Consider the following 23,281-nt stretch of genomic DNA (forward strand, 5'->3'; position numbering starts at 1 on the left):
TATAACTAAGGGGTATCGGGGTACATTATTATACAGGGCAGGGTAATATAACTCAGGACTAGGCCTATCAGACATTATACAGTTATAATGACATCCACAGCAGCCTCCATTCTAAATAATGTCCATAGTGATCCTTATTAAAAATAATGTCCCCCCACAGGCAGGCAGTGCGGGCGGCGGCGCTCACTCACTGTACCTCACGCACTGCGTGACGTACAGTGAGTGAGGTCAGCACTGCCTGCCTGTCTGTTACCGGGGGGGGGGGGGGGGGAGTTTTTTTGACACTCGCCCTGAGAGAAATTTTACCTAGAAACTGCACTGTCATAAATATGTTTGCTGTTCTCTTTCAGACTAGCAGTGCTGTAGGAGGTACCAGCAGATTGCACGACTTTTCAGGACTGGAGTCTCCTTTGATATACCAGAGTTACGCATTCCCACAGATATTAACACCCCTGCCCATGATGAGCTCTCAAAGAGGTAATTTCAAACATATAGATCAATTAATGATGAAACATATTGGGGGTAATTTATTATGAGGGTAAACATTTATTGTTTTTATTTTCATTTGGTTCATCTTTAAAGGAGTTTTATCATCTCAGACATTGGTGGCATATCGCTAGGATATGCCACCAATATCAGATAGTTACAGGTCCCAGAGCGGCACCTGTCTCCAGAACTGGGCCAGAAAGTGAAGGAGAACACACCACGCATGTGTGGCATGCTCTCCATTCATTTCTCTGGGAGTTTGGAAAATAGTTGAGTGAGCGCATTCAGCTATTTTCAGAAGTCCCATAGAAATGAATGGAGAGTGCACTGCACAAGTGTGGCCTCTGCTCCAATCAACTCTAGGGCACTGCCGGAAATAGCCGAGCCAGTGCTCCTATAGAAATGAATGGAGGGTGGCCGCGCATGCACTGCTACCCTTTATTCACATCAGGGTCCTATTCTGGAGACAGTAGCGGGTCCCAGAGGTGGGACCCGCACCTATCTAACATTGGTTAGAGATATGCCACCAATGGCTGAGGTGAGACAACCCCTTTAAATCTAACACTTTTGTCTAGAAATGCTACTTCAGTTAGTTTTTTTTACACCACCTCCTACTGGAGTGTGTTTGTGACTTGGATTGAAACTAATTAACTTAGCTCATTATACCCACTTTCCCACCGACTTTTCAAAACTGCAGTGAGCGGTGTGTAAAAATTCTAAATGCTTCAATTTATTGTGTGTAAATAAGCCCCAAAAAGTCACAGAAGCCCTATTTTGTGACTTTTTGGTGACAGAATTCTGGAGGGTATGGCTTAATAAATTCCCTTATTCTCTATTTTTTTTTTTTATAGATATTTCTGTATTGGATCACTTGAATGGAATACCGAACGCTAGTCTATTAGACAAAACTCAATTTTCTGTAAGTGCCTTTATAAAAGAAAAAGTGTTCACCAATATGTCCAGCTAGGCGTATCATAACTTAAGGGCTTCCGTGTCTGTTCCTAAGCCCTAATACTGTATAAATTGCAGCATTTATTTACCCTTTCAACACTTTTCATTCCTTTGAATGGGGCTGAACTGCAATATTAGTCAAATCCCTTTGGTTTGGGGATAAAGTACTCCCTTTTCACATCATAAAGCTTTCCTTTTATATGTTTTGTAGTTTGCAGCCATGATAACATGCTAAATATACATACGTCATATACCGTATAATCCATGGAGATCTTAAAATTGCCATAATAGTGAAAATCTGTGAATGGAAGTAAAGGGGTTGTTCCACTGTTACATGTCATAATCATTTTATAGATCATAAACACAAAGCATATTTGCCATTTCCATGCTATTAATAAACTGATCCTATGCAGCGTTATGACATGTACTTGCATAGCATGGCGCCACCTGGTGTTCAGAGGGTATAGCAGTGTGCATGTCCATATACTGAGCTGTGTGCTGCTGGTCACTCTCTTCATAGCCAGGTCTCTGTATAGTGACCCTCTGTTCCCTGCAGAGTCGTGTCTCTGCGCTGCAGAAAGCTATTTCTATTGGCGGCTCTGCAGAGAACAGGGAAGGACTCTGCAGAGACCTGACTGAGCATGTGTGACCAGCAGCTATGCACAAGTCTCTTCAACGCAACTCTTCACTGGATCATAACTGCTAATTATGTTTCATATTTTATGATCTGTACAATGAATATGAAAAGTATTGGCGGGACAACCCCACTTTAATGTATCTATTGTAATATCTTACAGGTAAATGATTCCACACACTTTCTTAGTTCAGGAAGCCCTATAGATTTTTCTGGGACACATAAGAAAGCACATACGTTTCAATGTGTTGATGTCGAGCCATCTTCTGTATTAAGCATCAGTTCCACTGTGAGGAGCACCAATCCTCTTGAAGATACCCATGAGTTCAGACAGGCCTGTCAGCAGTGTTTTACCAAAGCAGGTGAGATCATTATATGTGATTATAGACCCAAAAGGGAAACCAACATCGTACCATAAGGGCTCATGTACACGAACGTGAGTGCCCTGCCGTTTGCGGATATTGGCCCATTCACTTGAATGGATCTGCAAGAGACGATCCGCACTGCAAAAAAATAGGACATGTTTTACCGCTACATATCCTGCAGATTGCGGACCTTTCAAGTCAATGGGGGTGTTGTCTCCTTCAAGATCAGGTAGTCCATTGACTATAATAGGACTCAGCGGGGATCTGGCCTGTTTCCGGCATTAGTGTTCGGATTTTACTAGACAAATAGCGCTGAAAGCAGAGGTTTTTGTCTGGCCGAATCCTAATGCTGGAAACAGGCCAGATCCCCGCCGAGTCCTTTTTTAGTCAATGGAGCCTGGCGGGGGCAGGTAGTATCCAGCTATGATAGGTACAGTGTCTTCTGGCAGGCTGTTCTTGTGAAATTAGCCTAAGTCTGTCCATGTCTTGATTCCCTGGGATGCAAAGCATGCATGCTCTCCAGTGCATTTGTGTGCATGCCAGAGAAACCACCGCCGCCGGGATGGAATCAGAAGAGGAGGACCGCCGCCTCCTATCTACACATTGATAACAAAATAATTGTTAATTAATAATACTCAAGGTAAAATGTTCAATTAACTGAGATTTAGATTTATGTCATAATTGACCAGCCATAATTTCCATATCTCAATTTCATATATTTTATACTATATTTATCTTTATTTCTTTAGGGTTAAAGTCCTTAAACTACAATTATCTTCCCAACTTGGATCATAAATGCAAGAAGGACCTTTTTATAGGAAGACTGAAGAGTTCTGCTGATGACTCCTGGAAGGGAATCAGACGAAGGCCAACAAAGAATCACTATGCGGGTCAATACTATATATGTAAAGGTAACTGATGATCGCTGAAAGGCTTATCACTTCGTGGGTTTTAGGAGCCACATGACCATAACGGTTTACTTGTGACCATTAATAACAAGGAACTCTATCCTTTACAGTTAGAGCTCTAGAACTCTATGAATACTATGTGCAGAGAAGGAATGCATTATGCACAGTACACCAGATGTCTGAGCTTTGCTATTATAATATAGAAGTGCTGTTGAACAGTTCTTCAAGATCCCAGTCTGTTCAATGTCTGATGTTTGCCGCACATATTTGGTTGCAGGCCAGTATATAGGTCTATAATGAATACAGAGGCGCTCTGAAACTTGTCTCACTTCAGCAAATGGTATTTATCATGTAGAGAAAGTTAATACAAGGCACTTACTAATGTATTGTGATTGGCCATATTGCCTTCTTTGCCGGCTTGATTCCTTTTACCATCGCATTATACACTGCCCGTTTCCATGAGTTCTGGCCACCGCTGCAGCGCAGATACGAGGTGGCCAGGACTGCAGATGCTGCGCATGCGTGCCTGTGCATGATCTCCGCCACCAGCGAGACCAACACTTTTTCCTATAGTGTGCCAGTGTAACCCCTGACTATGAGCAGTGTATGATGTGATGGAAAAACGAATGAAGGAAGCAATATGGACAATCACAATACATTAGTATTAACTTTGTCTATAAGATAAATGCCGTTTGCTGAAGTGAGACAGCCCTTTAATTTCTGGCTAGCTACACAGCCAATAGTGCCGATTACCATAGGAGTAAGAGCCGACCAGTATGTACAGGCAGCATGTATGTTTGTTTCTTTTTTTGGTTTTTAGGTTGATGACTTTGAATGTTGGTTTTATTATATTTTCTAGATGTTGCTCAGGGCATTGAGTGCACTTACCCAGGATGTTGCACATTTGGATATTGTCAAGAAGAAATTGATGTATGGACTCTGGAGAGGAAAGGGATGTTTTGCAGAGAAGCAATATTTGGAGGCAATAGTGAAGTCAATTTGACAATCCCACATCTACTGCAGGAGTATTCTGGGACATTCGTTTTTTTGTGCGAGGTAAATTATGACGTTAGAAAATATATACAGCCTACAGTCAGTGATCCATCATGCCTTCTGAGTGCACTTAACTTGTCTGCAGCTGCGAGATGCCGTATACACCTGCTGAGTTTCTGATTTCTATCGTTGGACCAAGCTCTCTACTGTTAAAACATTGATCTCTGTATGCAAAGTGTCCATATAGGCTGCTGGATGAGCGTGAACACATGAATCTGCTGCTGTGCTAGCCAAGATGTGTCAAATTTGATGTGACGTATTGTCCTCATTACTTTAACACAGGGGTAGACAAATCCCAGGAGCCAGGTGTCCAGCGTAGACATTTGCTTCTTGTGGCTAATAGTGGCCATACACCTTAGCCGTCAGTCAGTCATTCCTCCTATACACTTGCATGATTGGACAAGCATGAATGTGTTCTGAATACGGAGACGGGAATAAGCTGCTGCCAGACAGTGATGGCCAGTTCGCATTGTTCACCCGCGAACATATGCGGGCTGCCATCTTTTTTCACAAGTCCGGAGAGGCACAGGTAAGCCCTTGCCTGTGCGCGAGCCGGTCTGAAAACAAGTGCGGTCAGCGGGAGCAGGCAGTTCCGAGAACAGCCACCGGGGGCCTTTATCGGGCTGTTCTCGGAACTGCCTGCTCCCGCTGACCGCACTTGTTTTCAGACCGGCTCGCGCACAGGCACAGGTAAGGGTTTACCTGTGCCTCGCCGGACTTGTGAAAAAAGATGGCAGCCCGCATATGTTCGCAGGCGCACAATGAGAACTGGCCATCACTGCTGCCAGACATCAGCTTTTCTATTGCAGGAGCAAAGGATCAGGCATGTTGAGTTAAAAACTCCTGTGCACATTACATGGCCGGTTGACAGCATATCTCCCGTGAAAATAAAGGATTGGGCATTTTGACATCCAACTTGCACAATCCCTTTTTCCCCTACAATTGCCATGGGGGGGGGGGGGGGGGGAGTCGGGACAATCCCATATACATTAGATGGTGGCCAGTCCCGCCCATATTGTCTTGTTCAGCCAGTCTTCTTCTGTTATGTGTAGACACCTTGAGTTTTTTTTTTAACCTTTTTCTTATAAGAGTGAAAGTTTTCATTGCATGACTTGGTGAAAGATGAAACTGCCACCTATAGTGTGCTATGTCTGCAGTGACTTGTCCAGCCCTGGTGCACCTGTTTGTGACTGAAGCCTGTATTAGACCCAACGATGGTCGGGCAAATCATCACTGAAAAACGTTCATAGGAGCGCTCATTAGCGATGATCCCCCTGAGTAAGCCGCTGAATGCCCAATAAACCAGCTCCTTCTTTGGGCAATTGTAATCTTTAAACAGGTTAAAAAATCATCGGCAGATCATGCTGTCTAATTTCGATCTGCTGCCGGCAAATATAATGATTTAGTATGAAGACGAGCGATGGCCTTAGTGATCACTTCTTCCCATACTGTGGAGGAGATGGCTGCATGTAATAGCAGCGGTCTCCTTTGCTGATTAGCAAGCGATTGCCGGGAAGAAACGCTTCATTCATAACAATCGCCTGCAAAATTTGCAAGTCTGATACAGGCCTAAGACTGTGTATACAGCATGTGGCTAATGATGATATAAAAGTGAAGTGAATGACATTGATTGAAGTTTTATATTATGAGATGATGATATTTATTCCAGAAATGTTTTGACCACAAACCCAGGATTATCAGTGAAAAAGATAAAGACAACCACATTAGCTGCTCACATCCTGTTGCAAAACATCATTTTGAAGAAAATAAGTAAGTATAAAAGGATGGCATCTATTAACATTAAATGGGTTGTCTCATCTGCCGTTACTAAGGCAAGACGGGACTAATCACCGAGCACCAGGTGGCCGGGAAGCAAGAGAGCAGGTCAGCACTATGCCGTTTCAGCATCTCCCATTGCAATGCATGGCAGCTATGGAAACGGCATTGCACAGCAAGTTATGCTCTTTCCGAGTTCCGAGTGCTTTGCTGTTTCTATAGCTGTCATACACTGTAATAGGAGCTACCGAAACTGAGCACCAATGCACTGCGCAGTTTCTCAGCCGACTGATGGTAAGGACTGTGTCTTATTTGGAATTGGTAACGGCAAGATGAGACGACCACTGTAAATTATAATGTTGTGATCTTTATGATCATGTCAAAATGTTTCAGAAATTGTGATTGTAAGGCTACATGCACAAGACCGTATGTGTTTAGCGGTCCGCAAAAAAAAAAAAGGATTAAATTTTTTTTTTTGCTGATCCATTGTAACAATGCTTAAAATGGACATGTTATATTTTTTTTGCGGGACTACGGAATGGACATACTGATGCAGACAGCACATGGTGTGCTGTCCGCATTTTTTGCGGACCCATTGAAATGAATTGGTCCACATCCTATCCGCAAAAAAAACTTAACGAACACAGAAACAAACAACGTTCGTGTGCATGAAGCCGATTTAAACTGTGGTGAAGCGGGTATGTGACCTGTTTGTTTCTATACTTATTTCTATGAAAATCTGATTATGGGTCCATTCACACGTCCATATTTCTGGCTCCGCATCCGTTCTGTAATTTTGCTGAATGGGTGCTGACCCATTCATTTCAATGGGGCCGCAAAAGATGCGGACAGCACACTGCGGCCCCGCAAAAAATATAAGAGCATGTCCTATTTTTGTCCGCAATTGCAGACAAGAATAGGTATTTCCTATCATAGTGCCGGATGTCTGAATGTAGCCTTAGGGCTCTTTCACACTTGCGTTGTCCGGATCCGGCGTGTACTCCATTTGCCGGAATTACACGCCGGATCCGGAAAAACGCAAGTGAACTGAAAGCATTTGAAGACGGATCCGTCTTCAAAATGCGTTCAGTGTTACTATGGCAGCCAGGACGCTATTAAAGTCCTGGTTGCCATAGTAGTAGTGGGGAGCGGGGGAGCGGTATACTTACAGTCCGTGCGGCTCCCGGGGCGCTCCAGAATGACGTCAGAGCGCCCCATGCGCATGGATGACGTGCCATGCGATCAGGTCATCCATGCGCGTGGGGCGCCCTGATGTCACTCTGAAGCGCCCCGGTAGCTGCACGGACGGTAAGTATACTGCTCCCCCGCTCCCCACTACACTTTACCATGGCTGCCAGGATTTTAGCGTCCCGGCAGCCATGGTAACCATTCAGAAAAAGCTAAACGTCGGATCCGGCAATGCGCTGAAACGACGTTTAGCTTAAGGCTGGATCCGGATCAATGCCTTTCAATGGGCATTAATTCCGGATCCGGCCTTGCGGCAAGTCTTCAGGATTTTTGGCCGGAGCAAAAAGCGCAGCATGCTGCGGTATTTTCTCCGGCCAAAAAACTTTCCGGTCCTGAACTGAAGACATCCTGATGCATCCTGAACGGATTTCTCTCCATTCAGAATGCATTAGGATAAAACTGATCAGGATTCTTCCGGCATAGAGCCCCGACGACGGAACTCTATGCCGGAAGAAAAGAACGCAAGTGTGAAAGAGCCCTTAGGGTAGGTCTACATGTCGACATGTGTCGCATGACATATAGGGCACAACTACACTGCAACATGTGTTGTGCGACATTCATGTCACGCGACAATTTTTATAATGATAGTCTCATCTTGCATGGATTTTTTGCTACTGTCGCGTCACAGTCGCAGCATTTCGCAGTGAGACACCACAACTATCGTTGTGTGGCCCTAGCCTTAATCTGAACGAAGCAACTTCGGATGTAACTGTCTCTTTCACTGAGCGAGCAGCCGACTTCGTTCCCGACAATCGGCCCCTCAATTGGACTCTCTCTAAACCCGCCTCAAGTCTCTATATATACGGAGCCAGCCGGAATCCTTTAGGGCAAGCACCCCGAAACACCTGTCTACGGATGGATATTTGATTTGACTATTTTCCCTTGTCACGTCCCAAGGCTTTGACTTCATAGGGATCCACTTCCAAAAGGTGGCTCTAGCGAGATGGTTCTCATTCCCTGAGAGAGACCCTTTTGCTTTTATTTGCAGATAATATATCTGATGTTCTTGCCTTTGCCAGAAGCTTGCATTTCTAGTATTTAGTGTCTTCCTTCTATCACAGCAGACAAGAATGGGCATTTCTATCATAAGGCTGCAAAACACTTACAGACGTCTGAATGGACCCTAATATAGTAGTAAGGGCTAGTAGCCTGGGATAGAGCAGTGGCGGTCAACCTTCTGAGTCCATCAGAAAGCTGCTTGTCATGTTGAGCCAGGTATGGCACAAGGGGATTGACATATGCACACATATAAGGATTTGTAACTGGATAGATTTGTAAGGGTTCATTAGTTAATCTGGGAAAGGCACTGCAACTTGTCCAGCTGCCTTGTACTGGCGATCGGGTTATATAGGCCGCCGGGGAGCCATCATTGAGTTAGAGAGAAGGGTGTTTATTACTATGAAGCCTTCTCTGAACTGTGCTCAGGCTCTAAGTCTTGTGAATAGGAGCCAGACGGTTTGCTAGCGACACACTGCCTGACAACACTATACAGTATTAACGAAAAGAACCCGAGAACCAACATTGAGGTAGAAGCACTTGGAACTGGTGATATTAAAGGGATCATCTGAAATTTTTTTGTAAAAGGCTCCAAAAACAATCAAATAAGTCATACTCGCCTTACTCCTGATGTTCTGATGCTTCACAATTCCATTCCGGTCTCCATTTTCTTACCTTACCACTGGTCACTGCCGGAGGGGTGACCACTGTGGACAGTGATTGGCCGAGCGGTCCTTTCTTGTGTGTCCAGAGGCTGCGGGAAGTAGAGACTGTCGGGGAACTGTGAAGTGTGGAACAGGAGACCGGAGATTTCTTTCATCATTTACACAGCCAGACAACCCTAAAGTACCGATGACCTTTATGCAATCATATTCAAATAGAAATACATTCTTCATGAACATATAACGTGAAGTGCATTCTTATCACGCTAAGCAGCCTACTGGCCAGTAAGTTAGGCACGATACAATTCATGAAGGTAAAAAAAAAAAAAAATATCAAAAATGATTTCATCTATAATTTTTGCTCTATTGGAGGGAAAGGCCTGACTCTACATTAAGGGAAGAATTTAAAAAAAATCTTGTTTTATTATCTCTCTCCTGTCAGGTTGTGATCTGAAATGGAAGGAAACCTATGGTTCCTTTGTCGTCTGGTGTCCCCAGGGGGATCCGCCTATATGTTGCATTAAGTAGGACAATAAGGCAATCTTTAAAGGTGTTTTCTGAGATTTGTATATCCTAGTCAGGATAGGTCATTGATTTCTGATTAGTAGGGGTCTAACTCACTTTACCTCTGCCTAACAGCTGTTTGAAAAGACCGCGGCGGAGGCTCCGGTGAGCGCTGCAGCCCCTTCCTAGGCCACTGACATCATGGTCATCGGTCACATGACCTAGGCGCAGCTCAGTCCCATTCAAGTGAACAACCCTCTTTAATAGAGGTTATATAATAACATATACAAGCCATGTAATGCTGGAAAGGCCTTGCTAGATATAGTCTTACCAGTGGCTTATCACACATGTATGCGCTATACGTATGGTAAATGTATTAACTAGGTATTTTTTCCTGTAATATAGGTGTCTGGTTCATCTGTTCAGAGACGCTGTTGTTAAGTACTGCAAGATCCGTCCATTCAGCAAACACTTTATACTAGATCTTTGTCGACACGAGGTCCAATATAGATGCTTACGAGATGATGATTGCTTCTACGCCCACAGCTTGGTGGAACTAAGAGTCTGGGTCATACAAGAAAAGACAGGTGAGCTGCTTGGAGTGTGTCTGCTACTAGCTGAAGTACACTAGGTATGACTTTACACTTGGAGAGATCCATTCTCCTGTGCATTATTATTCACCAAGATCTCAGCAACAGCAGCATTTCAAAAAGGTTTCCCTATCCCCCTGTGGTAAGTAATGATGGACGGGACAGTGAATTGGCCAAACATTAGTAAGTGACTACAGTCTAAGGCCCCATTCATACTACTGTATGGCTGCTGTGCCCGTGTTGTGGACTGCAAACCCATTGACTTGAATGGGTCTGTCATCCGTAAGATATGGCAAAAGATAGGACCTTCCTTGGGCTTCCAGCTGTATTCCTCTACTCTGCAAAAGATAGGACACGTAGGACTCATCGCAGACTCATTCAAGTCAGTGTCTGTACCGTGATGCAGAGTTCACACAGCCAGTGCCCGTGTTTTGTGGACCCGCAGTTTGCGGTAAACAACACGGACATGGAGGCCATGCGGTCTTGTAATTGAGGGCTAATACATACAGTACTATATATTACATAGCATTATATTGCTGCTTTATTTTTTTGCATGAAGGAATTTCCTTTGAAAGAATTGTTCAAGAGTCTGAGTCATATTGGGCAAAGGAGTCCAGTTCACTAAAGCCCCAGGTACCTATTCGTTTTTTGATTTTTCTTGTGTATGAATTGTTGGTTATGTTGTACAGATATTGTCATTGCTCCCATTTTTTATTCCCAATGGCGCTTACATTCTACAGTAAATTCCATTTTTTTTAAACACACAAATTCAAAGGACGCCAGTCAATCTATCAGTTTGCTTTCTGGAGTGTGGGAGTAAGGGCTCATTCAGACGGCCGTATGCTGTCCGCAAAAATGCGGATCTGTTTTTTTGCGGATTAGATGCTGTCCTATTAACTTCTATGGAGCCTTCCATTGCACGGCTCAGCAAAACAAATGAAACGTGTCTTATACTTGTCAGTGAAAATCAGGACATGGCTCCATTGAAGGCTATGGGTCAGCAAATAAAAACTGAATACAATCCGTTTTTTGGCGGACATGCTGAACTGGCTGCAAAAAAACAGATCCACATTTTTGCGGACAGCATACGGCCGTCTGAATGAGCCCTTAACAGACACTCTCTATTAATGTTAAATGTATCCAACTTGTACTATAACTATCTTGGGCCGACTGGCCATAGACCCTATAGGGCCACCCGAGCCCCCCTCTTGGCCGCAGATCTGATTCTCTCAGCAGTAATTAACCCCTTCCCAACATGTGACGTACTATTACATCATGGAAGTCAGTGACTTCCCGCATTTTGACGTAATAGTACATCATGGTTATCGGCGGGCACCTGATCACTGCAGGGGTCCGGCAGTCCCTGGTAGCCGGGCCCCTGCTGTATCCTCCTGCATCGCTGCTTTGGTGGGGACCCGATGTGTGACAAGGCAGCCTGATGCCGTGCAGAGGCTGCCCAATGTCTTGCACAGCATCTGGACCTGCCTTCTACAGGTGCCCAGGAGATCCAGCCTCAGGTGTCTCCTAGGCAACCTGTTAGTGTATTACTCACTGTAGTACACTAACCGGCAATGCATTACAATACAGATGCATTGCAGAGGGGATCAGACCCCCAAAAGTTGAAGCCCCATAATGGGACAGAAATAAAGTTTTAAAAAAAAAGTGTTTTTAATAAATAAAGAAAAAAAAGTTTCAAGTAAAAAAAAAAAGAAATTTTTTTTGAAAAACACACATATTAGGTATCACCGTGTCCGTAACGACCGGCTTTATAAATATATCACATGATCCACCCCGTCCGATAAACACCATAAAAAAATTAATAAAATGTGTCAAAAAAAGCAATTTTTATCACCTTACATCACAAAAAGTGCAACACCAAGCGATCAAAAATTTATATGTCGAACAAAATGGTACCAATAAAACAGTCACCTTATCCTACAAAAAATGAGACCTTACATAAGAAAATCGCTTAAAAAATAAAAAAAAAACTATAGCTCTCAGAACATGGAGACACTAAAACATCAAATATGCTATAATTGTGTTAAAGTGAAATAAAAAATAAAAAGGATACATATTAGGTATCTCTGCGTCCGTAACAACCAGCTCTATAAAAATATTGCATGACCTAACCCCTGAGGTGAACACCGTAAAAATAAATATTAAAAACTGGGTCAAAAAAGCTATTTTTGTCACCTTACATCACACAAAGTGCAACACCAAGCGATCAAAAAGGCGTATGTTGAACAAAATGGTACCAATAAAATAGTCACCTCATCCCGCAAAAAATGAGACCCTACCTGAGACAATTAGTTAAAAAAAAATAAACATATTTTAGTCTCCATTGTCTGAGTGTCATAGTTTTTTTTTGTTTTTTTTACTAATTGTCTCAGGTAGGGTCTCATTTTGTGCAACATACGCCTTTTTGATCGCTTGGTGTTGCACTATGTGTGATGTAAGGTGACAAAAATGGCTTTTTTGACACAGTTTTTAATATTTATTTTTACGGTGTTCACCTCAGGGTTTAGATCATGTGATATTTTAAAGAGCAGGTTATTACAGACGCAGCAATACCTAATATGTCTACTTTTTATATTTTTTTCACTTTAGCACAATAATAGCAGTTTTGAAACAAAAAAAAAATCATATTTTAGTGTCTCCATTGTCTGTTTTAAAACTGCTATTATTGTGCTAAAGTGAAAAAAATATAAAAGTAGACATATTAGGTATTGCTGCATCTGTAACAACCTGCTCTATAAAAAATATCACATGATCTAACCCAGGCATCTCAAACTGCGGCCCTCCAGCTGTTGTAAAACTACAACTCCCACAATGCCCTGCTGTAGGCTGTCCGGGCATGCTGGGAGTTGTAGTTTTGCAACAGCTGGAGGGCCGCAGTTTGAGATGCCTGATCTAACCCCTGAGGTGAACACTGTAAAAAAGAAAAAAGAAAAAAAAATGTCACCTTACATCACAAAAATTGCAACACCAAGCGATCAAAAAGGCGTATGCCCCCCAAAATAGTACTAATGAAACCGTTCCCTCATCCCACAAATAATGAGATCCTACCTAAGACAATTGGTCAAAAAATAAAAAAACTATGGCTCTCAGACTATGGAGACACTAAAACATCATTTTTTGGTTTAAAAAATGCTATTATTGTGTAAAACTTTAATAAATAAGAAAAATTATACATATTAGGTATTGCCACGTCCATGATGATCTGCTCTATAAAAATATCACATGACCTATTAACCCCTCAGGTGAACGCTGTAAAAATACATAAATAAAAACTGTGCCAAAATTAGCAATTTTTTGGTCACCTTGACCCATAAAGTGTAAAAATGAATGATGAATGATTTGCAAAAAATGACCTCTGCAAAAGGGTGAAAACTGGCCCAGGGTAGAAGGGGGGTTAATGCAGGCAGTATTTTGTGGTGCACTGTAGTATTTGGTTCTGCTGGGGCTGCCTACTTCTGTTGCCCAGCCCTCTGTCAATTTGCACCCACCTACGACATCGGGCCACTTTTAGGCTTTTTTCCAGGGTCACTTTAAGTTCCCAGCCTCTGATAACTATATATAGTCTATTGAGAATCAGCGCCAGGAACCACCCCCATGATAGTGTATGGTCACAATAGCATATCTGGAACCAAAATTAACAGCATCGATTGCACAGGAATGGAGGAAGGAAAAAAAGAACAGCAGCATCTGCAGAGCAGGGGCTACAGCCAGGTAAACACATAACAGGTCCTCTTTAAAGGGATTGTTTAACCGGCAAAATTTGTTTTAAAAGGATCAGAATAGCTTAAAAGAGATGCTGACCAAACTGATCCCCTGCTGCGCCGATTTCAGTGATTTCCAGGCCCCCACTGGCCTCTACTCCCTTGTGACTGTGGACACACAGGAAATAACCGATGTGCCAATCACCGACTGAAGTTGGCATTGTGACAATTACATTTGCTCCCTTGTGTACTCTGGATAAGTTGTGGTTTCTTGTGTTACGTTATATACCGTAAATTTGTTTTCAGCTGTTGAGCATTCCCAATAGTCCAGGATACCCAAATTTCAACATCAAATTTGTTTGTGGACAATGCTGGAGAAATGGGCAAGTGATTGAATCAGACAAAAATCGAAAATACTGTAGCGCAAAGGCAAGACACACGTATGTAATCTCTTTGTAGTCATTTAGTAGACTAAAAATTGTCCTCTCTGATAAAGGATTTACATTTATTGCCTTAAACATAGTTTCCTAATGACACTTAATGTATTTATCTTAGATGGACTAAAGATTGCCAGGTTGTTCTTGTGATGTCCAATGAGCGCAAAAAGTGGATATCTATCCGACCATGTCCTACAAAGAAGCCCGTACCTGTTCAGTTTGAGGTGATTTTAATCTAAATTCTTGTAGTTATGTTCCTTAGCTAGTATGTTGAGATGGTTATTACTGTTGACTTAAAGAGGACCTTTCATCAGTTTACTTTCTAAAATCGATACCTCACGTTGTAGGCCAAGATTAGGAGATGTCATTGCTCTATTTTTTTTTTACTACTGATACACTGCTCCGTTGCGGCGTTACTGATACACTGCTCCGTTGCAGCATTACTGATACACTGCTCCGTTGCAGCATTACTGATACACTGCTCCGTTGCAGCATTACTGATACACTGCTCCGTTGCAGCATTACTGATACACTGCTCCGTTGCAGCATTACTGATACACTGCTCCGTTGCAGCATTACTGATACACTGCTCCGTTGCGGCGTTACTGATACACTGCTCCGTTGCAGCATTACTGATACACTGCTCCGTTGCAGCATTACTGATACACTGCTCCGTTGCGGTGCTGTGCCCCCAATTCTGTTTTGGCTCCCTGTATTCTAATCAACATAATTGGTACAGGGAGGAGGAGACGGACGCGTCTTTCTGGCTGACATGGACTGCTGCAATTGGACAGCTCACAGCCAGGGAGAAAGGAGATGCCCCCTGAGAAACGCAGCCGTCTCCTCCTCCCTGTACTGATGCTATTGATTAGCATACGGGGCGCCAAAACAGCCTGGGGGAAGGGGGGGGGGCACAGTGGGGCAATGGAGCAGCAATGACATCTCCTAATCTTGGCCTACAATGAGAGGTATTGACTTTAGAAAGTACAAACGGACGAAAGGTCCTCTTTAAAGGGACACTGAGTGGGCCAATAACCATAATTAGCTGTACATATGCATGCACAGGTCTTCTAATGTGCGTTAAAAACATAAAAGTCTAACCCCTGTCCACATTATGAATACAGTAAACTCATGTTTTATAACCTGAAGTAATCGCTTTTCTTTCTGCCCAAGGGGAGGAGTTTCAGCTCCACTTGCGCCCAGCCAGCATCGGCCCAACCGCCGTTTTGAAGCGCCGCCCAGCTCATCAATATTCGCTTCGCTGGGCGGCTTCTGCTGTCCCCGACCTTCCAAAATCCGGCGCATGCGCCCGGCACCCATAGCTTTCTATTGGGCATGCGCCGGATCTCGGAAGGTCGGGGACAGCAGAAGCCGCCCAGCGAAGCGAATATTGATGAGCTGGGCGGCACTTCAAAACAGCGGTTGGGGCGCTGCTGGCTGGGCGCAAGTGGAGCTGAAACCCCGCCCCTTGGACAGAAAGAAAAGCGATTACTTCAGGTTATAAAACATGAGTTTGCAGTATTCATAATGTGGACAGGGGTTAGACTTATATGTTTTTAATGCACATTAGAAGACCTGTGCATGGATATGTACAGCTAATTATGGTTATTGGCCCTGTCAGTGTCCCTTTAAGGGTGTTTTCAGGAGTAAAATATTCATGCATGAACTATCCTCAATAAAGGTCAATATCTGATTGGTGGGGATCCGACACTCGGCAACTGTTTAATGAGCCTGCGGTGCCCCGGTGAGCGATGTGGCCTCTGTGCAGCACACCAAGCACAGTGCTGTTCATTGTGTAGAGGTTGTGCGTGGTATTGTAGCTCAGGTCCTTTCACTTGAATTGGACTGAACTTCACCTACTGTAGACCATGTGAGCAATGAACTTGATGTCATTGGCCTAGAAACAGGCTGTGGCGCTTACCAAAGAGGGCCTCTTCAAAAAGCTGGTTGGCGGGGGTGTCAGGAGTCAGACCCCCACTAATCAGATATTGATGACCTACTCCGGATAGGTCATTGATAATCCACATACATGAAACCTCTCTAAGGGGCCGTCCACATGGCATGTTTTAGCTCAGAATTTTGGTGCCGACAGCCACGCCGAAATTTCTCTAAAAACCTACCAGCACCCGCGTCTTTTCTGCCTCCCATTCTTTTCAGTAGAAGGCAGCGCTGAGGATCGTGGAGCTGCGGCATAAAGGGGGAAAATAAAGACCAGTTAAAAAAAGTTTTTTAGCCAAAAAATAAATAGAATGCGATAATTTAAAAAATGTCCACGCAGGGTGTCTATAGCTTTGAATAGACCATTTAATGTATTGAGAATCTTTAAAAAATATATATATATATATTTGTGGGGTGAAATGGAAAAAATATGAAATTCTGCCATTGTTTTGGGGGTTTCACTGTTACGTTGTTCACACAGTCGACACTTGCTGCTTACATAGCTTTCTTGGTGAACCCACACCATATTGTCCCTGTGCTCGTCTGCTGACATGTCTGACAGATGTCACTAACGGGTTAATGAATTGTGCTATTATTTTTTAGTCTTTCACCTCAGCTGTTTTTTTTGTTGAATACTGAAAGAGATCAGTAAAGCAGAATGTGTCAGGATAGGAGAGAGCAGTTAACCTTCCATTGGTTCTTATACAAATATATGTATTTTATCTCGTACAGTTGTGTCATCATATATTAAATGCCAAAAAATGTCAGTATATTGGAAATTGCGCATTTGCTCACAGCCAAGAGGAGAAAGAGATATGGACGTTCATGAAAGATCTAGACAGTAAGTAAATCTACTCCCATCCTATTGTCATCAGTATCTGTCACCTCATCTTTTGTCCATTGCTCGAGCTGTTTGTTAATTAGAATACTTGATGAAATTCTGATATTTTGTAGCACCTGTTGTGAATGAACCTTATTCCTTGTAAAATATGTGAGGAGAGGCGACCATGTACGCACAAGGCCCCCCCCCCCCCCCATAGAAGTGAATGGAGAGAGCCGTGGACTATTCATATTCGAACAGCTGCCTCACCAGGCGGGACAGGGGTCGGTGTCCATCAGTGTTTAAGGGCCTGTTCACACAGCGGGTTTTACCGTGGTAGGCCACGTCCTCTCTGCCTCCCATTTATTTCAGTGGCAGGCAGCGCTGAGGGTTGTGGAGCAACGGCTTAAAGTCGCAACCTCGCTGAGAACAGACATGTCTCTTCTTGGTGCGACCGTGGCTATAAGCCACCGCTACTTGATCCTCAGCACCGCCTCCCATTGAAATGTATAGGAGGCAGAGAGAATGCGGCTGCTGGCGGGTTGTTCGGCGAAATTTCGGAGCGGCTGTCCGCACCAAAATTCCACGGTAAAACCCGCCATGTGAAAAGGCCCTAAGAGTTTTCCCTTAAACAGTTTTGATAAATGAGAACATTTGTTTTCACTTGTTTAAAGGGAACCCATCACATTAAACATGGTTTCTGAGCTGGAGGAGCTGAGCAGATTGCTGTATATAGATTGTGGGAAAAGATTCAGTAGAACCTGTATTTCATTCTGAGCTTTGAAGCCCAGGAGGTGGTCCTATCAGTGACTCACAGCCTTCCCTCTATGACTGTGTATACAGAGGTAGCTGTCAATCAGTGATAGGACCGCCTCCTGGACTTCAAAGCTCAGAATGAGCAGGAATTTAAATGAATGAAATACAAGTCATACTGAATCTGCTCCGCTCCTCCTGCTCTATAACACCATGTTCAATGTGACAAGTTCCCTTTAAAGTGAAAACCCAAACCAGCCTAGTCTGCCCTTCAGAAGGGACGACATCTGGTATGTAATCCTCCCCCAGCGAAGCAGCCTGTATTCCACACATTTACATTTAGTAGCATTATAGCAATCTATCAGAGAAGCATACAGTTGTATCTGAGCAGAGAGCAGGACTGGTTCAGTTCATGTTTTCAGACAGTAAAGAAAAATGTAATAATTCACTGACAGCAGACAGATCTTGAAAATGGAGGGGAAGTGTAAAACAATATGTATGAAAATATGTGCAAACATTTTCATCATACAGTGATTCATCTTTATTTTTATAAAAAAAATAAAAGAAAACCTAGGCTCCTGATATTAACCCATTAAAGGGTTTCTGTCACCAGAAATACCTAAATTAAACTGGCTGACATTAGCGATGTGCTAATGTCAGCTGAACCTAACTAGTCTCTTCATAGTTTTACCCATGCCCCCATTACTCCATTACTTTTATAATATGCAAATTAGCCTCTAGGAGCGGGGGGGGGGGAGGGGGCGTTGCGTTGCTCCTGCTCTTAGAGGCTATGTTCTCCCACCTCTGTCACCTCCCTCCATGTCTTGATTGACAGGGCCCGGCAGCATTCGCATCCTCCTGCCGGCCCTGAGTGCATGGTAAATCTCGCGCCTGCGCCATGCCGTTCAGTATTCGGCGCAGGCATAGTGAAGGAAGAACGCTCACTGGCTGCCAACTTCCTTACTGTGCCTGCGCTGAATACTGCACTGCGTATTATTTTTTTTTATATAAATAAAGATGAAATATTTTGACTCAAATTTACCAGTGTCATAAAGTATAATATGTGATGAGAAAACAATCTCAGAATGGCTTGGATAAATAAAAGCGTTTTAAAGTTATCGCCACATAAAGTGACACTGGTCAGATTTTAAAAAAATGTCCTGGTCCTTAAAGGGACACTGACAGGCCCAATAAGCATATTTAGGTATATATACGTGAGTACAGGTCTTATCAAGTGTGTTAAAATCATCTAAGTATCCCCCCTGTCCACCTTATAAATACCGAAATATAAAGTTTTATAACCTGCTTGTCTCGTCTCCAATCTGCCCAAGGGGCAGCGTTTCATCTCAAAATGCAGCCAGCCGCTCCCAACTGCCGTTCTGAAGCCCCGCCCAGCTCATCAATATTCACTTCGCTGGGCAGCGGCTACAACTCTCCCCGACTCAAGATCCTGCGCATGGCCAATTCAATCCTCTGGGCACGTCCTCCGTCTAATCTTCAGCGCATGCGCCCGGCCGGGGTCACATCGCGCCTGCGTACAGACAGTCTGCGTCTTAGAGGCCGCTGCAGCCTCTGCTTTATGCGCATGCGCTGGGCACTTGAGTCGGGGAGAGTTGTAGCCGCTGCCCAGCGAAGTGAATATTGATGAGCTGGGCGGGGCTTCAGAACGGCAGTTGGGAGCGGCTGGCTGGGCGCATTTTGAGATGAAACGCTGCCCCTTGGGCAGATTGGAGACGAGACAAGCAGGTTATAAAACTTTAGTTTTCGGTATTTATAAGGTGGACAGGGGGGCTACTTAGATGATTTTAACACACTTGATAAGACCTGTACTGTCATATATATACCTAAATATGCTTATTGGGCCTGTCAGTGTCCCTTTAAGGTGAAAAATGGCAGGGTCCTGAAGGGGTTAATAGATTGAATCTCTTTTATGAAAACATTTGTAGACGAGTGAAGGTATTACCTAAAGGCACCAATCAAATCTCTGCTTTTACTTTAATTAGTGAGGATGAGAGGTGGTAACTGTGATCAGTAAACCTCTAGTCTTTGTGTGCACTAACTGTCATCTACTTGGTCCCTTGTCTGAGGTCATGGTTTAATGTGTGTGAATGGAATTGTAATACGGTCACTTTCTGGTCAGTTCAGGATATGGAACAATTGTATGAGAAGTTGAACAGCAAGAAGACGGCAAAAGGGAATGAGATTTCAAGTCAAGGGAACAAACTAATTCACCTTCCTACTGACTACGCAGAAACCGCAGTAAGTTTTTGTCTGGCATTCCCTTATTCAGAGTAGGAAGAGTTAGACATATGTCTATATATTTGTTTCAGAAAGATTCACCTTTTCCGGCACAAGGAACAGTCACAACAGGCATAGGAAGAGGCAGCTTCTCTTGTAGTGTTGCAACCCTAACCTGGTGAAGGGGTCCTGCTGATCCTTTTTTAAATTTTATTTTATACTTAAGGCTACTTTCACACTAGCGTTCAGGGCTCCGCTTGTGAGTTCCGTTTGAAGGCTCTCACAAGCGGCCCCAAACGCATCCGTATGGCCCCAATGCATTCTGAGTGGATGCGGATCCGCTCAGAATGCCTCAGTCTGGCACCGTTTGTCCTCCGTTCCACTCAGCAGGCGGACACCCGAACGCAGCTTGCAGCGGTGGCAAACGGATCCGTCCATACTTACAATGTATGTCTGGACGTATCCGTTTGCCTCCGCTGCAAGCTGCGTTCGGGTGTCCGCCTGCTGAGCGGAACGAAGGTGAAACGGTGCCAGACTGATGCATTCTGAGCGGATCCGCATCCACTCAGAATGCATTGGGGCCGTACAGATCCATTCGGGGCCGCTTGTGAGAGCCTTCAAACGGAACTCACAAGCGGAGCCCCGAACGCTAGTGTGAAAGTAGCCTTAAGTATAAAATAAATTTAAAAAAGGATCAGCAGGACCCCTTCACCAGGTTAGGGTTGCAACACTAAAAGAGAAGCTGCCTCTTCCTATGCCTGTTGTGACTGTTCCTTGTGCCGGAAAAGGTGAATATGAAGCTGTATCTGTCCTTTTGGGAGATTGGGCACCTCTGCCTCAAGGCGATCCACCTCGGCAGCATACCTGACAACTGGGATTGGTATTCATACAAGCCTACAATAGTGTTGTGCCTGTTCCAGCACAACCAAACAAGGTGAGCTTCCAACACTCGCCCTATGTTGCGCCTCTTGTCTCTGCTATTAGTGACCTTTTGTCTCTATTGGATATCTGTATACATTTGTTAGCATACTAATAGCAAGGTGTCCTGTCCTACAGTTAAAGAAAGGAAAGCAGTACAGACCTGTGAGAATGGATGGGGGCATTTGAGTACCGGATGCTAACACTAAAATATAAGGGAATTGCTGTGTTCTCCACCGACAGCCCCCATTCATTTTAATGTTTGTATTCACACATCAGTGTTTGAGCACGGTCCGTGTTTTTTTTTTTTTTAACTCGTTTTATTGAGAATAACAAATGAAAATTGGTACAATACATACGTGACAATAGCATTTTACATATGCGTGTATACACACAAACCGTAATAAAGTCTCCTGGTACAATCTTGTCAAGGTGTGAGTCTCCAATCAGGAATTGTGAAAGCACTACAAAGATAAATAAAGAGCACAACATCTGGCACCCTCAAATGGAGTACAATCCCTTCCCTCCCCCACACAGATAGTGGAATGAGAGATAGAAAGTACTATGCATTTTGCGTCGACAACATATGGGATGGCAGTGCAGTAATTGATGATGAACACCAAGAACCCCAAATCTTATCAAATTTCTGAGGACATTTCCTATTACTGTACATTATTTTCTCAAAGGGAAGTATCTGGTTAACCAATGCTTTCCATTGGCCTATGGTCGGTGGTCTATCCGCCATCCACCTCAGAGCTATAGCCTTCCTGGCTAAGAACAGGGTCTCCCTTAAGAAGATACAAACATACATGGAACGATTAGCACTCACCACCACACCCAAAAGGCAAATTTTAGGGCAGCATGGAACCACCTCCGCAATTAAGGTAGATAACGTATCCACCACCTGTTTCCAGAACGGCTGTACGTAACGGCAGTCCCAGATAAGATGCCAAAAATCCGCATTGTCTTGAGCGCATCTGTGGCATCTCGTGTGATCCAATCTACCCATCCTGTATAACCTGGTAGGCGTCAGATAGCTCCTGTGGAGAATTAACAACTGAATAAGCCTGTTGTTAAGGGAAGGCGACACAGTGGAAGGCGCACTCAGAGCTTCTGCCCATTCCTCGTCAGTGATCTGTGACACCTTCTCCTTCCACCTATCCTCCACCAACAACGGTTTGGCTCGTACTTTGAGATCCAGAAGGTGTGTGTAAAGTTTCGAGACCATCCCACCAGGACCTTGGGCCTTAAGTATGCCTATTAATGGATATTTGGAGATACTTTTTGTACTCCCATGAAATTGAGACTGAACAGCATGACGTAACTGCAAATATCTATAGAAGTGAGGCCGCAGAACTCCAAACTTCTCCTGTAGCTGAGCAAATGAGTATAGAACGCCCTTCTCATACAAATCCCCCAGTGTTAGCACACCATAGTTTCCCCAAATAGTTCTCCCTTCACAGTGCTGCAAATGTGGAAACATAGGATTATTCCATAGCACTATCTCCTCAGGAAGGTCCTGATATTGCTGAAGCTTCGCCGCCCCCCAAACCTGATGAGCTAACCTGTGTATGGGCAGTATTCGGCCCTCTATTGATTGTAGGTTCTCCAGAACTGGCCACAAGGTTGACAGACCCAAATGACATTTCAGGAAAAATTCAGAGTTTGGCAAAGGAGTCTGTGAAACCCAAGTGGTCAAAAATTTGAGCTGACCTGCCAAAAAATAAAGAAAAAAATCTGGCATAGCTGCTCCTCCCTGTTGCCAACCCCTCTGCAAGTTATCAAGGGCCAGCTTCCTTCTCTCCTTCCCCCACACAAATCTTGCTATAGCAGAGTGTAGCCTAATAAAGAAGCTCCTCGGGACTGGGGTGCACGCATGGCCTAATAGATATAATGCTTTGGGTAAGAGAATCATCTTGACAAGATTTAATCTGCCCATTATAGATAAAGGCAACATGGTCCAGGACCTAAATTTGTCCGTAGCATAAGGCTCAATAGGAACAATATTAAGTTGGTGTGACATTGCAGGGTCCTTAGTGATAATGATACCCAGATATTTAAAATGCTCCACCACCACAAGATTGTGATATACAGGAGGCCAACTCGGGGACCATAAGGGCATGAAGGCCGATTTGGACCAATTAATGCGTAGGCCAGAAAAGTCCCCAAATCTATTGATCAAATCAATTGCCCTAGGTAAGGACAAGTCCACTGAGTCCATGAACAGGATAAGATCGTCTGCATACAACCCCAATCTATCCTCCCTGCCTCCTATTGACACCCCC

General features: G+C 43.9%; 1 protein-coding gene across 1 annotated transcript in view; it reads left to right on the forward strand.

Moving 5' to 3' along the window:
* ZC3H7A (zinc finger CCCH-type containing 7A) overlaps positions 1–23,281 on the forward strand; it is a 115,140-nt gene that overhangs the window by 82,587 nt on the left and 9,272 nt on the right. The window contains exons 10-21 of the mRNA XM_044304174.1: positions 351–477; positions 1,338–1,405; positions 2,235–2,433; positions 3,186–3,347; positions 4,204–4,400; positions 6,067–6,167; positions 9,989–10,170; positions 10,733–10,806; positions 14,199–14,332; positions 14,448–14,553; positions 17,000–17,108; positions 19,981–20,099. Of these exons, the coding sequence (XP_044160109.1) occupies positions 351–477; positions 1,338–1,405; positions 2,235–2,433; positions 3,186–3,347; positions 4,204–4,400; positions 6,067–6,167; positions 9,989–10,170; positions 10,733–10,806; positions 14,199–14,332; positions 14,448–14,553; positions 17,000–17,108; positions 19,981–20,099 (1,578 nt within the window). The remainder of the gene's footprint in view (positions 1–350; positions 478–1,337; positions 1,406–2,234; positions 2,434–3,185; positions 3,348–4,203; positions 4,401–6,066; positions 6,168–9,988; positions 10,171–10,732; positions 10,807–14,198; positions 14,333–14,447; positions 14,554–16,999; positions 17,109–19,980; positions 20,100–23,281) is intronic.

This window comes from Bufo gargarizans, chromosome 8 (genome assembly GCF_014858855.1).
Source record: "Bufo gargarizans isolate SCDJY-AF-19 chromosome 8, ASM1485885v1, whole genome shotgun sequence".
Lineage (NCBI taxonomy): Eukaryota > Metazoa > Chordata > Amphibia > Anura > Bufonidae > Bufo > Bufo gargarizans.